The sequence below is a fragment of the Solea solea genome, chromosome 17 (genome assembly GCF_958295425.1).
Source record: "Solea solea chromosome 17, fSolSol10.1, whole genome shotgun sequence".
NCBI classification, from domain to species: Eukaryota; Metazoa; Chordata; class Actinopteri; order Pleuronectiformes; family Soleidae; genus Solea; species Solea solea.
In genome coordinates, this window is record NC_081150.1 from 6227244 (window position 1) to 6245693 (window position 18450).

The 18450-nt window shown below is 43.1% G+C and overlaps 1 protein-coding gene across 5 annotated transcripts in view; it reads right to left on the minus strand.

The window, feature by feature from the left end:
• Positions 1–5820: 5820 nt before the first annotated feature.
• Positions 5821–18450, minus strand: part of runx2b (RUNX family transcription factor 2b) — a 41981-nt gene continuing 29351 nt past the window's right edge. For 4 of the 5 annotated variants that reach the window (XM_058613915.1, XM_058613916.1, XM_058613917.1 and 1 more), the window contains 3 exons: positions 14910–15077; positions 10794–10955; positions 5821–7449 (listed from right to left, as the gene is read on the minus strand). In XM_058613915.1, coding sequence (XP_058469898.1) covers positions 6971–7449; positions 10794–10955; positions 14910–15077 — 809 coding nt within the window. In that variant the 3' untranslated portion in view covers positions 5821–6970. The remainder of the gene's footprint in view (positions 7450–10793; positions 10956–14909; positions 15078–18450) is intronic. The other variant, XM_058613920.1, reaches the window with a different exon arrangement.

Here is an 18450-nt window from a genome sequence, read left to right on the forward strand (position 1 = left end):
TTCACGTACCAGAAAGAAGGTTACTCTTGTGTTTGTAGCAAGCTTCCACTTCATAATGCAAGCTCTGGCTGGTTTGTCTATTCAGGCTGCTGGTACAAGATGGCAGCCTCTGTAAAGCAAGGCATTTGCTTATTCTAAGGCTATTGAAACCATTTTTATTTCAAAGTAATTGTACATGTCTACAAAGATACTTATGGGTCGTATATCTGCCGGTAAATCCTCCTAAATGTTACATCCTGGACCTTCAGGGACCTGCAGTTTGTCCAACGTCACCAGCAACAAATGATTTATGCAGAAGTTCAGTGCTTTAAATCCGCCCCTCCATCCACGTAAGTGTAGTGAAGCTAAACGTATAATGACTGACACGTGACATTAACATCAAAAGGTGACAGCTGAGGTCCAACAGGCCTGAGAGGGAAGCGTCTAATCACAACACAGGAACCATGTCATAACAGGAGATCGGGTTTAAAGCACAGACAGAGCCGCAGCAGAAGAGTCTTAGCTTCTTCCACTCTGAGACGGAGAGCATCTCAGAGAGTATCAGATTCTCTGCAGCCCCCCCTCCCCCCCCACCTCCCCCCCAACTCCGCAATCCTCCTCCACTCGCCTGCCCTTGGAGGTTTGAGTGACTTGTGGTGAAGCGTGATGTGGATTATTGATCTGCCTGGCGCACGCCTGCGGTTTCGGCGCAAGACTGACGACCTCACCAGAGAGAGTTCTTGGCACACACTGACCCCTGTGTCTCAGACAAGTGGAGGAGGCGAGCGGTGGCCGGGACAGACCTGAAGCGTGCAGGCCGACAGTTTGAGCTTGGAGCCATTTGATCAAGACATTTTGACTGTGTATTTAAATAATCAGGCCCACATTTAGGCAGAAGATAACAATAAACATATCTGATTGGCTTTTTGGAGAGGAGTCGCTGAAATGAATAACCATGTCTGCAGACAGCAAAGCCCCGGGGTTTTTATGCCCTTGGTTAAATTTACTGGCTGTAGTTTCAGTTCCAGTTGTGAACCACATGAAATAATCCACGGTCACTGGAGAAGGATGTGGACACTGTGCTAATTATGTGAGATGATGATGTCAGGTATTGATACCGACGAGGGAGCCAAAACTTTTCCTCTCTGTGCTTGTGTTCCAATGTATATAACCGCACTGTGCGACCACACTCACATCCACATGTCGGACATGTCTGGATCCTCAGCAGCCCTCACACTGTCAGCCGGGCCCTCACTTTATCATTCATGGTTGTAAATCATCGCTTTGCCTGCAGGAAACACACAGCATTTTTATTTTCCAGTCATAAACCATAAAACCTGCCTCTAACACGAGTTATGATCCTTGGAGACAGAGAGGATGAATGTATAAAGCAGAACCAGACACGATGGCGGGCATCCTTCATCCCCCTCTTTGCCTGGCATCCCCACGTGGCCATGGTCGCGTGGTGGATTTTCCAAACAGCTCCAACATGATCTAAATGTCACCAGGGTTGTATGTCATTCAGCCGTGAACTGGATCTGTGTGACTGCTCTGAATTACCAGTCCATTAGTTCTCCATTAACACTCGCCTGATTAAGTTTTCACAGGCCTTCATCTCACAGGAAGAGCACATAGAGCTCCTTCATGCTTGGTTTCAGATAAAGATGGGGCCCCTGCTGAAATTTTTCAAATTCTACTGCCTGGCTGAAACGTATGGAAAAGGCCTGTTTTGCGTGAAGATCTGGCACCGAGCTGAGGTTTATCCTGTTTTATGTTCCGTGCACTCGCAGTGCTGCAACAGTTTTGCCATTTTTGACAGTCGAGATGGTGTATAATTTGAAACACTGACATCAAGCAAAGGCCTCGGACAAAGAGGCCTTTTGTTTGCAAAACCCTGTTTGCATGTTTGGTCGCTGTCCATGGTCCTGACACTTGAATTTTTACAGTAATTCCCATTTTTGGTGCTCAGGCGATGTGGTCCCGTATCACATTGCATAATCTGAACTGGCAGAAGTCATTAAATGTGGGCATTTTTAAGGTTGCATAAGTGCACTTTTCTGTCTCTGCGCTGGGTTCACTTTGCAGCAAATGGTTTCACGGAGTCAAATGTTTCCAAAGCAGGCTGAAGACACAGGCACGCATTAATCTGGTGATGAATGGATTCTGCTACAGGACGTCAGGCAGCCTTACAACCTACCATGTCTGTGAAGTTCTGGGCCGCTGCCTGGACGCAGCTCGCCTGCCAATTGATCATTTCTTTTATTACAGGTCAAGAGACAAGTCATCGTTTACAACCCTGCGCTCTGTGAGAGTGAGGAACTTTTCATATCTGGTGTTCATTTTGTGTGTAAAAGCCATAAAGCAGGCGGCAGAGACAACATGGGGGGTGCTGGAACTTTCGCAGGAGTACCGCTAACATAAAATCTGCTAGTTTGGCTACATTCAGTCTGCGTCTGGCTGTATGGAACACCATATGGGTGGGCCCCCTCACACAGTCCCTTAGGTTAAATAAAAAAGCCACTAGAGTGCGCCAAAGTACACATTTATTGTTGACTCAGTTTGAAGTTCGCTCAGACGATGAGGGCAGTTGCTCAATTACAATCAAATCAAATTAGGTTCAGGTTTGTGTACTTTATGGTGGGCATGGACTGATCTCAGCGACGGTTTTCCTGTGATATTTAAGTGGCCTGTCACCATTTGTTAAGATCGGAGGACAGCAGATTAGAGAAGTTCAAGGAGGGCAAGACATCCCACTGATCCAGAAGCAGGCGCACACTACTGAGAGCCCCGGGCTTATCACTGGCTTAAATGAGAAATCAAGATGCATGGGTTCCCTGTCTGAGTACACAAAACACACACACACACACACATACACACACATTCAGTCCTGTTAGTGTAGACAGAATCATACACAGAGATATACAGCTCTGTGAGTGGTATGGGACCCTTGAGGATCACTTCCCGCCTGAGCTGCTCCTCTGAAACGTTTGTAGAGGTCAAGTAAACAGTTTGTGTTGGGCTGACAACTGTGTGTGTGTGAGTGTGTGTGTGTTAGTCTCCTGTCTAAATCGTGTTTGTATGCCTCTCTGCTGATTGCATAATATAAGGGAGAAAGTGGCGTCTCCTTTGTGCTGCTGCAAAACTACTTATAATCTGGTATAAAAATCAAGTGTACACATCATCACTGGCATAATGTTCAACCATCAAATTTACCAGGGACGAAAAAAAAACAACCCACCCCTCCATGCTGGTGTCTCTGCCGTGTGTGCAGGACATTATGCTAATTTCTCCTGGTGTCTGGGTCCTGTTGCTCCTCCAGAGTTCATTATTATAATTGCGAGACACGCGGCTGAGAACGCTAAGAATGTGAACCTGAAACCAGTCGAAGCTTTTTCCACTCAATCTATATTCAGGGAAATCCCGAGAATGTTCCCAATCTGAAAAAAAAAAAAAAATCCAACACATGGGATGGTGCAGCTCGCCCTCACTCTCTCTCTCTGTTTCAACATGTGTACGTACGTGTGTGCGCACATTTAGACTGGCTCTATTATGTCTTGGAATAATGTAAAACAGCTTCCCTGGTTCTCTCTGTCTCTGTTCCTGTCTCCATCTCTCTGGTTTCTCAGTGTAGCTTTGAAATGAAGCCACGGCAGTGGCAGTGGCAGTGGTAGTCTGGCTGAGCGTGCCGGGGGCCCCAGCCTGCGTTACAGTCTCCGTCCAAAGACAATGTTGGTGCAGACGAACCGGCAGACAAGAGATGACACCACAAAATGTGCCTCATACGCACAACATGCTCACAGATTTGCATGTCAACTGTTTCATAAAATATCAAATGAGAGGTGACACGACTAAATGTTCATGGAGAATTAAAAGTGCACTCTGTGGTGGCCCTTCCTATTAAAATGGAAATTTAGCAGATGGGAAAATCTAAGCCACATATGCAGACAATGTGGTGGATACAAATACTTAAAGCACAGTTCACTGTCTCTGCTATAGAATTAATTAATGAAAATACAGTACAAATAACTATAACTATAAAATAGTTTCAGTCAGGTTTCCTCATAGTGATCTCACAAAATTATACATTTAAGTCTTAAACAGGTTGAACATTTGGGAAAGGAAACAAACCCCAGAAAACGATGAAATGATTCCTTTACACGTTGAACCACAGATGACATGAAGAGGGAAAATTAAGTTACAAAATTCCTATTTTATTCTTAAAATAAACAAAATGTACAATCAAAATGCCAATTTCACTCACTGTTGTCAGGTGTTTGTCCCTTAAAAAAAAAAAAAAAAAAAAAAAAAAAGACCACTCGATGATGTTTCTGAAACGTACCAGCAAAATCTAATGGCGTCTCCATTAGGTTCAGTTTCCTGACAAGTGTTCATGAGAGAAGAAGCATAACAATAAGGACACATAACAAGAAAACTTTACATAAGAGCAGGGTAAAAGTAAAGTATGCTTCCTGGATATCATACATGTTAATTATTAAATAATACAAGGTCTCAGATGTATGCAACATTAAACCAAAGGAAAGAAAAGGATGATCCGAAAAATGAGAAGAAAAGAGAAAAAAAAACAACAAAGACAAAAAGCACATGAGGACAGAATGGGATGTCAGTGCTGCATCGACATGTAAACAGTTTTTAAAGAAGAAATAAATGGTTACTGTGGAGATTTTGTGTTTGGAAAGACGCTATAAAATCACAACAATCTAAAAGGATTTGAACTGCTTTCTGGTGTTACACTGTAACAGCAAAAAGACTTTGCGTTTGGGCTGAAGCAGTTGGGGAAATGTAGTGTGACATGTTCAATTCCATTAAGTGAGTTCAGAACATCCTCTGCAGAGACTGAAAAAGACACGCTGCGTGCAAACCTCCAATGAAAAGCTTGAAGTCTGATCTTTGGACAGGACCATGTTTTTCTCAGCTTTTTCAAATTGGGTTATTATATTACCTATATGCACTGAATATCATATTGCATGAAAGGGGTTGGGAAAAAAAAGTTTTTTTTCTTTTCAAACAAATACCAACTGCCTTGTGAGATCAGGTTCAGCTCCAATGTAAATGGCTTGTTTGGCCAAGTGTTATCCATTCTCTGTGTGTGTGTGTGTGTGTGTGTGAGTGTGAGTGTGAGTATGTGTGCGACTCCAGTGGCGTTATATCGGCAGTGAGGACCAAAACCACGAGCCCTGCTGGCAGCCAGCCACAAGTGCTGCTAGAAATAAAACAAGAAATAAGTGCTTTATGAAACAAACATACACAAGTCTCCCATATTTTTTGGTTACCAGTTTGCTGCCAGCAGCTGCATCCAATCACCTCGGTTTTTGCACTTTTTCCCTTTACTCCAACACTAAAAAAAAACCAAACAAACAAAAAAAACCTCTCACATACTAATTTCAGATTGGAAAATATCAGACCTCCCACTCATCCTGGTGCCACAGACAGATTTTAGATTGTGACACTGCTTAGTGAGTACTGTATGCATACATTTGGTAAATCGTGTCAACAAAAGCAAAAAAAAAAAGAAAAAACAGAAATTGGAATAAATAAACATCTGCAGGAATGTCACAGTCTCCTTTTGTTTTTGTCTTTAACTGTGATATCGCCCCTTTTCAACCTTAAAGACCGAAAAGAAGAGAGAAGTACCCATGTGTCACACACTAAGACAAACTTTTTCAAAGCTATCTTTTGCACATAACGTAAAAGCAACAACAGACTTGGCGTGTTTCCCCTGCGATCTCGACAGAGCACATACAGCAAATGTGAGGGGATTACTCCAGTCCTGAGCCGTTCATGTATCACAAACTGAACTGAACCTGCAAGTCTGACCACCACCAGGCGTGGCACCGCAATCATCATCTTTGGACTCCGTGTCAATTCGTGCATAAATGTACCATTTCGTATTTGGATAAGAAAATGCATATGTATCTGTGTGCATGTCAGACCAGACAAACTGGAGAAATCAAGCAGACTTTCCCCCAATGGGTAATTATTTTCCCCCATTGAAGCTCTCTTACGTGGTATGTTGCCAAGAGGCACAATGCGAGTTATTGCTCAATAAATACTGAAGGTTTAATTCCAAGCCAAATGTGTGTCAACGCCTAGCGAGGATGTCAGGCTCTTAATGTGTGGAGCAGTTAAACTGAAAGTTACACCAGAAGAAACATGTTGCAATACTCTTTGGAAATTACATTTCATATTTGAAACAATTTAAATCTTTGGGTGCTACAAAAAAAAAAGGAAAAAGATTAAACCTCTCGCTCTCTTAAATTACCTATCAAAATAAAGGAAGAAAGAAAAGAAAATAATTTTAACTTACTCATAGATGCATCAAAAATATTCAGATTACACTTCTTTGACTCAAGTTTCAAATACAATACATAATTTATGGCTTTATAAGTTAAAACTAAGAAGAAAAAAAAACAAAAAACGCCTTAATCTACATCATTTCACCCACAATATACAAGTTAAATTAATTGTTTTAAAGCAAATTTACTGTCCATACCACTTAAGGTAACATATGCGTTACGCTCATCACTTGCTACTCAGTGCTTAACTTGCATCTTGATATTGTCATAGTACAAAAACATGCTCTGCAAAAAGCCTTACTGAAATACAAACACTATACAAAAAGAGGCAGTCTTCTACAAATATTGTTGAAGCATCCCTTAGCTTGTGGATTATAATAAAACTGAAATAATGTCTCATCCACATAGGCCGAGTAAAATCAAAATTGTCTTTCTCATTATTGCTGTGAGAACGACTCCCTTTGTAGTGCCTTGGTCAAAACACATTCCAGGAAGACAAGTCCGTACAAGTCTGGTCTTTCATTTATCTCAACCTTAATCTCCAAGCAAAAGGTAGAGATAGCTGATGAGAGCTCAAAAATCCCCCCCTTTTTTTTTAAATTTAAAAAAAAAAAAAGGTTTTGTGCTTTCAAACCATGACCTCAGCTGACTTCCAATCTCCACACCCCTGCTTTTCTTCAATATGGCCTCCAGACGGCTTCATCCATGCGGCCCCCGGGGTTGAGAACTGTCGGGGAGTTACTGTGGCTCCCGTCGCCGTCCACCCCGCCCTCCGTCTGGCTGGGCAGGTTGGGGTTCACCAGGGTGGTGCCCGTGGAGGCGCTAGTGCAAGGCGGGATCATCCGGGAGGGTGAGCGATCGCCACCGGGGACCATGGAGAACTGGTACGAGCCGGACGAAGCTCCGTAATAGAGATAGGGCGTGCTGCTGGTCTGGAAGGGTCCACTCTGGGTCTGAGTGGAACCCGGGTAAGGCGGGGGAAGGTAGGTGTGGTAGTGGGTGCTGCCCAGTGACATGGCGGAGGTGACGGGCGGGGTGTAGGTGAAGGTGGCTGGGTAGTGCATCCGAGGACCAGAGAAACGAGTGTCTGTGAGGGAGGAGAGGCCCGGGAACTGACGCTCGAACTGACCGGGGAATGGGCTCAGGTCGGAGGAACCTGAAGAGACACACAAGCAAACGCAAACAAATAAACACATGCGGTAATTGCTTTAGCATTCTCTGACATCTTATTATGAAAGCCTGAAGAACAGCACGCCTTCACAACAGCGTGTCAGTTTTGATTATTGATTATGTGAAATGTGGCTTTGGCCTGTAATAGCATTTTTGCACTTTGTCTTGTCGAGTAATTGAATTTAACAGATAAGTCCCTCGAGAAACGGAGCGTTAGTAAACTAAATTGTACGTAATCAGATACTTCAGGCCAGATAAGTGTATTAACCAATTTGGATTGTTTAATGGGTTTTGCGGGCACAGTTATGAAATAGCATTTAGCCATAAATATTGTTACATCCATCAACTTCTGTGCTGTCGTTCACTTCAACTCCCAAGTGTTGATAAAGTTACCAAACATCAGCAAAGTCCCACGCATGCATTTGCCATAATATGTTTATGCCGCTGCATATTTATGTGTGTGTGTGTGCGTTGGCGCATGTTTATATGTATGTGTATGACTGTTTATGCATGCAAACACACACTTGGTCGTGCAATAGGAGTGTGGGTGGGGGTGTGTGTGTGTGTGTGTGTGTGTGTGTGTGTGTGTGGGTGGGTGGGGGGTGTATGTGTGTGAATACTGTATGCACATAAAAAAGCAGTTGGGATGAATCAGGAGCTGCACATGTGGAAACACTTTGAGCAGAAACAGTTTCCATGAGATCCATAATGAGGCAGGGCTGAGCTCTGATGTGGCTCCTCTCCTCGCCTCCCATCGGCTCCACTGTGTGTGTGTACGTGTGTGTCCGTGCGTGCGCGAGCGCACAGGCGAGAGACGACTGAGAGGGAGCTGCTCCATCTCACCCTTCGTTCCTCTCTTCACTTCATCCCTTAAAAAATACCCAAAAACCACTAACTGGCTGTGGCGAGCTTCGCGCTGGGCTCGGAGTTTAAGGAGAATAGAAGGTCCTCCCGCTCTCCCACTCCCTCCCTCCCTCCCTCCCTCACTCTGTCTCCTCTTGGTGGTTAAGTCCAGCCATGGCGCTCTTATCATAAATCACTAGGCGTCTTCCGTGTCACCATGTCTGCTGTGAGAGGACAGGGGGCGGCAGGGGACGCGGGGAAGAGTGTTTATGTGCAAGGAGAAATTGTGAAGCCCAGTTTGTCGCTAGCATCAGATAGCACATGCTGCCAATTAAGGCCTTAAAACTTCCTCTTTCCACAAGATCCGTTTAATTCTAATAGAAATAGTAGGTGATTGTCTCTGCTGTAGAGGAGCAGAGTGATCTCAGACGTGACCAGCAACATTTTGACTTTAAAAGAAATCCGAGTAGATCTAAATATTTTGGAAGGATTCAACAAAGTTTGGAGCAGCGCTGCCAACATTAGGTGTCTGACTTGATTGAACAGCTACTAAGCAAATGTATTGTTTCCTCAGCAGAACCGGATTGTGTGTGGGAGTGTGGATACCTGACCCGAGTCCGTCGGGTCTGGGTTTGGACCAAAATCAAGAAATGATTGTTGGGCTCGGGCCAGGTATCAATCAGGTCAGTTGGCATGGTTATCTCAAGTTCTTTTAGTGAAACATAGAGTAAAAATATTGCCCTTTATTGAAGATACACTGAAAACGTTTAATATATCGAAGTATAATGTATAAAAAAAGTGATAATTAGTAGAGACTGATCAGTGATTGATCTTGTGTTTCTATTTAAAACACAGGGTTTCCTCTTTATGCACACACACACATACTATCCTGTTATTAACAGGATAGTATCGGAACAACTTATTATATTGATAAGTGCTCCAGACAACTCATCCGGTGTGTGACTTCTGTGTGTGTATGCGTGCATTTGTGTGTGTGTGTGTGTGTGTGTTCATGGGGCAACAATAACATGTGCTGTTTGCCATAACAATGAATAAAGGCTACAACTGCCTGTGTGACAGTCAGAGTGTGCTTTAGCTTAATCTGACTGTGCCAGGTTCTGGTCGGGCTCAGGCAAAAAAATAAATAAAAATACAGGTGGACCTTTTGTGCCATAAACACTGACTTTGTCAGGACCAGTAATAGTCCTCATGGAGGCCAACACCTGGTCCTCAGGAACCAAAACTTAATTTCTAAGGTACTGGTAAAATTTAGGGTTAAGATTTATATTGTGGTTAGGTTGAGGTTAGGGATAAGGCTGTCCAAATGAATGCAAGTGTCCCTAAAAGGATAGCTGTGCAAACGTGTGTGTTGAGGGGGGCAGGATGGTGCAGTGTTTGCAGTGGAGCATCCATATCACCCCTCAGCTTGTACTTGTCGGTATGTTCTGTGGATGGATACTGTTACAGTGCAGCCTGGCAAGGTGTCAACATGATCTCCAGAGATCTGAGAGTCTTAGTCACATCACTTAGGAGGCATTAAGCGCTCGAGGTGTGCGAGTGGGTAAAGGCGGTAGGCGAGGATTTTGGCCTGTGTTTATGCGTGTGCACATTCTTGCCTGAGCACGCGTGTCACTTTGAGAACAAAGCCTAGTGCTGGAGAGATGAAAGCTGAAGGGGAGGACCGCACTAATCAAAGCTGACAAGGCAGCTGGCTGAATTTTAAACCCTTTCTAATGCACAGTCACATGGCCGCATCGCATAATCACTCACCCTCGCTCAGGGCACACACACACGCACAGGAGGGTGAAGTATGTTAGCATGAGGAAACGGAGGGAGAAAATAGCGAAGAAGGAAAAAAAACAAAACACGGACATGGCAGCGAGTCAAACAGGTGTACGGGGGGGAGAAACTTGTCTGGCGGCATGTAAGGATTGTAGAGGAGCTTTCACATTGGGGAGAAAAACAGAGACAAATTGGAACACAGATGCTGCTGTTATGGCAAACAGACTGGCTAATGTAATTACCCAGAATGCCCTGTGAGAGTGGCGTATCGCTACGACACTTTATTTGTCAGTCAAGAGCCTGTCATTATCCCTGGGCCTGTTATTACCCATACTCCTCTAGGATCAAAGGCTTGGAGCAGGAAAAAAAGGAAACAGTCGTTCTTTTCTCCACTGTTGAAAAAATTGGCATGTAAACTTTTCTCTCTTTTTTCGCTTCATCCCTCATATTCATTTGAGTTTCTTGTAACAAGTAGTGCATAATTTGTTTGCAGTCCACTAAACAAATCTTTGTTTATGTTTCTGCTTTAGTTTGAGTGTGAAAAATGTGTGTGTGTGTGTGTGTGTGTGAGCATCTGTCTTCCCCCTCCCTCCCTCCCCCCTTCTATTGCTCCAGAGAACGTCAGGATTCTTTGTGGCAGATGAGGCAGTCATGACAGGACAAGGTGTCGGGTAGCTTCACATAGTGGCAGAGAAGTTGTTCTACCTGGCAATCGTCTAGGCACGTCACTGATGGCAGGCAGGCCCGTGCCTCGGCTGGAGGAGAGGGGGGTGGTGGAGTGGACTGAGGGGGACGCCATGGGACTCAGGTAGGATGGGTACGTCTGTTCATATGACCAGGGAGGAGAGGACTGGGACTGACGAGGGTCTGATGGGGAAAAAATTGAGCGAAGGAAGAAAGGGAGGGAGGAGGAAAACAGCCCAGAAAGAAAAAGAGAAAAGGGAAAGCATGATTACCAGTGGCCCATTGTCTCATTCATTTGCTCTATTTGCTGCACTATGGAGCAAATTGACAATACACACAACTGCAGACATTATTAGTGCCCCTGTTTCCCCCCGTGTTTGTGTTTTGGGGTAAGTATCAGTTGGGCGTGTTATGCAACATCCTCTCTAATGACACATAATGTTTACTTTTGAAGAGAAGATCTTCCTGTTTGCCTTATAAAACATTGTGCTAGCAGCTGAGGCACAGAGAGCCTCGCTGGCACACACCCAGGGTGTAAACACACCGGCAGACAACCATGAAAATAACCATTGCACACGCTTCAACAATGTGTCTGACGTGCAACACACATGAAGACTAATTGACATCGCCTTATTTGTAAGCTGTTTTTTTACGTTACAGCGAGAGAATCGTGGTGGGATTACTGCCCTCTGCCAGAGCTGAAGCCTGGTGAGCATGAGAAGTTGAAATGATGAATTCAAGTTTCTAATTGAAGTTGAAAAGTAGTGCAATATGAGGAACTGAAAGTAGGAAATATAGCCAAAATCCATTAGTGCTTTTGAGATTAAAACATTAAATAGTGTGATATGAACAAGACTATCTCAGATGAAGACGATACAGCACAAACATACAAGATGTCACCTCAGATTACGAAGCAGAAACTGCGACAAAGTATTACTTCTGCTCTCTACCACAACTCGACTGACTTTTACTTTTGGGACGATCAATCTGCGAGGCATGCACTGGTTTTGTTGAATTCATCGCAGCACTCAACCGCGTCACACTTTTATTACGTACGGTCGGGACACTTAAGTCCGTAAAGTTAAACACACTTGTGAAAGTGAACGACACATTCCTTAAAGCCGCTGTTACACAATCACACTGAAGGAGAAGATATTAGACACTCACTGAAATAAATCTCCGTCTTAAGTGAGCTGAATATTCGCTGTCACTGTGTGTGCAGTCTAATCTGCTGATCTGATCCAGCTGTGGCGCACCTGCAGTTAGTGGTTGCTATAGTGATGGCAAGAGATAGAGCAGGTCCATTAAAAATACACAGAGAGCACCACTGATGCACCCTCTGAGCTAGTTACCATAGTCGCTATTGCTATAATGTCTTCACAGTGATTGTCACATGACTTGGCCAGAGCCTGTGTGAAAAGTGAAATTTGTGAACTGGAGAGCGAGTTGAAGAGAATGTTTTTAAAAAGTTCAACAACCTCGCTCCACTCCAAGGGTGTGATGTCATGCACTCCACGAGTGAACCCCTCTACCTTGTAAAATTCTGGAATCGGCTAAAAAATGAAATTTGAACAGTAACCGTGAACAATCTGTGAAAGTCATGAGAGAGCTGAATTGACGGATGAAGTTTCTCAGTTTAAGTACGTGGAACCAGTAAGTGGTAGAAAATGAGTGCGTCTGACCCTCGTTTCGATTAACTTGAAAGTGATACTGTCTTCAAAAAAGTTGATTGTTTTGGAAAGTATGTAATATTAATATTAATATAAATTCTCAAAGGACTGAATAATGCCCTGATTGAGCCAAAAATTATGAAGCTTGAACAAAGCTGAAAATGTCTGTGTTTTAAAGGGCAATCATGTCCTAATTAAGCTGAACAACATATAGTGTGATTGTTTGCAGCAATCCTATCACACATTTGTTGTGATTTTGAGTCCTAAATTCAAAAGTCTGACTCAGCAGTTTTACACTGTGGGTTTGAACCTGCCACTGAATGCTATTATCAGGCAGCATTAACACTTAACACCTTAACACTTCCAGCTTGTTATATTTCCCCTTTGCTGCTATACAATCTTGTGACCTACACAGCATTTGCAAGTTTTGACTATTTGGATCACGCCTTTTACTGTTTTTGTAGCATCCTCTTTCCAGGGCATGGTTTCAATGGGGTGCTGATCACTGAAAAATGTCTCGCACTCTGGCTCTTAGATGTTGAAATTGGAGATTGATTGCTACACTCTTATTTTCCTCCTCTCAATACCAACACAAACTACTTTCACATCCATTCCAGATGATGGGTACCCATAAAAGGGATTGTTTCCTTTGACACTAAATAAGTAATTTCTTTCTCACCTGTCCTTGTGGTAAATCATATCTGGGTCAAAACTCTTACTGCAGAACAGAATAAAGTATAAGGATTTAGAGCCTTTCTGATCCACCATTTAAAAAAATGGTGATTTGTCTACCTTTCATGTACAATATTGTGTCTACAGTGTATTATATTTAAATAAAGTTATTTATATAAAGTTAGTTATGTTAATTAGTCGCTGTGTCTATATAAAAGCAATGTGTACTTCAATTCCCATTGTTGCAATGTGTTGCGGTTGTGTTATTGTGGGTATTTTTGAATGGCTGTATGTTTTTACAGCTAATCTGTTGTCTCACAGCTGATGAACTCTCTGCTGTCACACTTGCAGAAAGACTTGATTGTCGGATCACTACCACGAGTCTAGACAGGAGATGATGCTTTCGTCTGAAGACGATGTGAGTCCGGGAGGAGGCCTTAGGGCCAAAAATGTCCCCTAAAATTACAAGATAGTTACTCATCTGTGAAGGCTCTCAGTCTACAAGTTCTCAATAACTAATGAACCAACCCCCCCCTCCCACCCACAACAGAAGGATAATGGGTGCAGCCAAACCACTCTTCAGTACTGACAAAGCACTACAGAGAATGGTCTGGCCATGTCAGACTGGTGATTTAATGATTCAGGGCTACTTGTTCTCCCTGAACTGGTTACACAACCAATATAATAACATAACAAATAAAAAGTAAATTTATACATGACATAGGTGTCTAATGGATAAATGGATAAATGGATAAAGAGCTAATGGAACATATTTTAAATAGCTGAAAGTAATGACTTATGGATAGAGTGACTAAAATCGATAACTTGAAACAGCAACACATAATGATACACTGTTGAAATAGTGAGCTGGGAATGGATAAAATGCAGACAATGGTTGAAATAAACAGCTGAATAAAGTGTAAAAAGAAAACAAGACGTGGAAATCTGGGTTCTGCCACTCCAATAAATCCATGCTCGGATCTCAAACTCAAGATTCCCTCAAAATATTGACACCTGAAAACCAGTTTGCTCACAAAAAAACTAATGTCCAATCCAGGGCATAAATCTCAACACTCATCACTGCTTAACTAAGCTGCTTAACCATCCCGCAAATGATCCACTAAGTAACACGACAAAAGCCATGCCAGAGAGTAACTAAGAGCTAAATGACGACCTGTGATGAGCCTGCAGAAGTGTGAGTGATCGGGTAGCAGCCATCCTCAGCCGTGACAGATGGTGTTACCTTCTAGGATGTAACTGATAGAGTGAAGGAGCAGAGAAAGACAGATGATCTTAGAGGCAGCGTAACACCCTGCACTGGGCATAAACCGCTGGATGTGCCCATGGCTCCAGTGAAGGTTTGATATTTCACCTCCCATACAGTGAAGACCTCTCTGTTTGTGACTCAGCCTGTTTGCTAATTTCGTGATCCCCCAATGACACCTTTTATAAAAGTTTGATGTAAACTGTAAACTGGTCCCTCTGCTCATTTGTTTCCTCAACAAAGTGTTAGTTTTTTTTCGGTTTGAAACACGAGATGTGAGACATGCACAATCCTAATGTCGAATCATAACTCCCTGCAAAGGTTGTGCAGATAAAAGATTTTGCATTTTAAATTAAATTTTGAACTCACAGCAGTGTCCGGTGACCCACGTGAAGCACGTAGGCATCAGAGGTCAAGATCAGCAACCTAATAGGAAGCCTATAGCTTAGCTCAGCTGTGCATCTGGAGTCTGGTTGCTTGAACTCAGTGCTCACTGGGTGTAAGGTTAGAGTTGATGTTGGTGTTGCTCACCTGTGATCTGTGTCTGACCCTGTGGGTTGAAGGAGTTGGCCGCTGTATTGAGAGTTGGTCGGGGGCCTTGAGTTGGGACACTGACCCTCACCCTCATTCTCTCCAGCTCACTGAGGCGGTCTGAGAAGAGACCGGTCTTCGGAGGGTCTTCAAGCTTTTGACGATGCCCTGCAGACACATAATTATTTTACTGAATTTAGAGCTGTACCTGCCAAAAAGGGGATCCAGGCTATGATATTATAAGATATGAATGTTTATTGTAATTACTGCTGTGCTGACACTCTCAACTTGTTTGCTGATGTCTTGGCACTCAGTTTTGTCAGTTATTCCTACTTATGTACAATAACTGACTCCTTTCTTCCATGTGTCATGCCTCACTTGGTAAATATAGATAACGCAATGCAAAGAAAACCCGTTTGCTACAGAGGTTTTTGGAATGGGATGCTACATCCTGTTAATTAAAAAAAAGAAAATTATTATCTTTTGTCTTTTATGTATGAGAGAAAAAGAGAGAGTTCAGAAAGGGACAGAGAAGAGATCCCAGTACAAAACAGTTGCATGTACGTTGAGTTTTAACCTGAGGCTTCCTTCTTAGGTAAACACGGGCTCTCACGCCATTACCATTATCCCCACAGGATTCATTACCTATGCCAAATCTAATACACCTTCTTTTCCACCCTTTATATTCCTGTTGCTATTCTATTTTCAGATCCCTGTACATACAACGTGCAGTCCTGTCCACCCTATGGTTGCAAAGATCTGTCCCTGAGCTCAGGGTATTGATCACAGGTTTTCAAATGTGGGATAAAAACAGAGCCATGTGCGCACACACACACACTCGGGTTTTCTTTTTTACACTGACAGAACTGTGTCAGTGCGTCTGTCTGGTCTTGCACTAGTTCCTCTGAAAAAAGGTGGTAAAATAAATATCAAACGGGCTGCTGTGCTTGGCAGAGCTCCAGCTGGCTCAAGCAGAAACAACGAGCTTCATCAGAATCCTGTTCAACCTGTCTGGGCTGGGAACAAAGGCCTCGCACTACACCTTCAGTGCAGGTTGGTTCTTAAGAAGGGGAGTGGGTGAGGAGAATAATCTGCCTGTTCAGACCTGGTGTTAACATCTGTTCTGAGTGATCTAATCACAAATGGACAGTAAGGCTGTTTACACATAAACTAATCTAACTAATCTCAAACAGTTTTTTTCTTCTACATTGCAATGAATTGCAGAAGTTCAACAGTTAATCACTATTGATTGCATTTTTATAACAAAAGTCTATCACATTATAAAGTTAATTTGCTTGAATTTAAGATCCATTTGATTATTTCATATCTAAAGAATGTAATAAGCCTGATGTAACACAGTGTTTGCACTTTGCAGGAGTTCTAGATGTCTCTGTTTCATGCACGGCTATGATTTGGGGTTGAACAATGTGCTGAAGGACATCATGATGTAGGGTCGTCCATCGTGATGACACACTCCTCTCCCTCCCTCAGACACCCTATAAAATGTATAATAGTTGCTCACTGTCTATCAGTCCCCTCCCCTTAGTACAGCATTAACATGTGCAAACAGTGTAAAAGGATGCAGACAGTGCGACTGTACGAACCAAACAACCAGCAGTATTACTCCTCACTGTATCGCATACGTCGCACAACAATCATTGCCTGTTTTTTAAACGTGTGACACGGACGCTGACGTCATGTCTGTCTGCAAGAACACAATGAGTCTGACTGTACAGATGTGTCCATTGTCATTGTGTTTGTGTAGTGGTGCACGCGTGAGTCTGTGTTTATATTATGACACGAGTGACAGTGACAGAGAGTGGTAAAAAAAAACAAAAGAGTAGGTACAAGCCGAGGTAATCGACGCTCTACTCAGGCTAAATAAATAAGATTTGAAACATTAGGGAAATAAGAAATCATGTGACAACCAGAGTGAATATTGTGGTGGCAGACCACAAATAAGTTATTGTTACTGCTGCCATTCAGAGGATGTCAGCTGAGGAGGTGGTTTCTAATCCGACACAAGAATGCTTTGCCACATTCATCGCCAAACCACCTTCAAATGTGTTTTTAGTGACGATGCATTCAACCACATCAGGTGCGTTCAGACCCGTCTTTAGCACCGTCCACGTGTGATCAGGTCACACAGGATAGATGTTAATACCGGGTCTGAACACGGCCGTCAACATGTTACTAAAGCCTCATTTGTGGGAAAAACATGAAAGAGTTAAGTTGCATGTCGTGTTTCTGCCAAATGTTTGTTGGAGACAAATTCCTGTAAAAACCTCTTCCTTTTTAGCGGATCATTCTCCCACAAATGCAGCCTGAGAAAGACTTTCATAAACCATCTCACTCTTCACAGCAAAACGACTTTATTCTGGACCAAATGATTGGAATTTTAATACCACATGCTGCTGCTATGAAATAAGTTTGAGAATGGTGGCGGTGAAAAAACAGACAGTGACGGACCATGAGTTTTATTACAATGACGTTACTGGGTTGGCATCATCCAATTCAAAGTCTCCTCTTCTAGTTCCTGACATAGTTGCTTTGGAACGTAGGGACGATATCGGCTACTCGAAACTCAAGACTTTATAATTAATGTCTATATTTCATTAATAATATTTCCCATCATTCATGCATATAATTTGTGTCTCGCGCTGGCATTCCTGGTCTCTCTGTGCATGCTGTGACCAGTCAATCATAGTGTTTCCATTTTCAACAGACCAAATTTCTATTCTAAAAAAGCCTCAGAACACAGTGCGGGCTTTGTGCACAGTCTGTGTTTAAGAGATGGGAATAAATGGCAAAGGGAGACGAGGGGAGACAGACACGAGAGGGGAAGAGGCACATGGGGAGGAAGAAACCCTGATGACCGGTAAATTAAAAACTCTGGATGGGTCAGGAGACGTAAGCTCTGAGCAATGGTGAGACAGTCAGAGAAGGTTTAGGGTTTTGCCGTGTTAGCCAAAGATCCCAAAACACTTTATGTGTGTTTGTTAAAATGAGATCATTCTTTGTCTCCGGTAACTTCAATTTCCCCTCACAATTTCAGTGACTTTAGGCCTCGTCATTCTGAGAAAATAACTAAGGATGCAACTCCATTTATAAGGAATGAAACGTCATTTTCTTTTATCGTATTGCGGCATGTCAACCACCATATTAAGGTCCACTTTACACTCCATACAGCTAGATCTTAAGTCCATTAGTTTGGCAGGCCCTGACAGTAAATACAGTTTTTCAAGACTTAATTACACCTTTTAAATGACAACTGTTGCCAAACACAAGACGTCTCAGCTGTTTTATCGGAACCCAAGCAGGGAGGAGGAAAGAGCCCAGGGTATTTAAAGGAGCGGGAAAGGCGGATGATTTCACTGCCGTAGGGAAAGTCCCTGAGATTCCCATCATCCCTGTGAAAACAGCGGAGATTTTTGATAGCGCCTGCCACTTCCCTGCCCAGCCAGCGGCCGGAAACAAGGACAGATTCAGTCCAGATGTGAGCAACTTGCGCGCACTCTCTCTTCCTCTCTCTCTCTCTCTC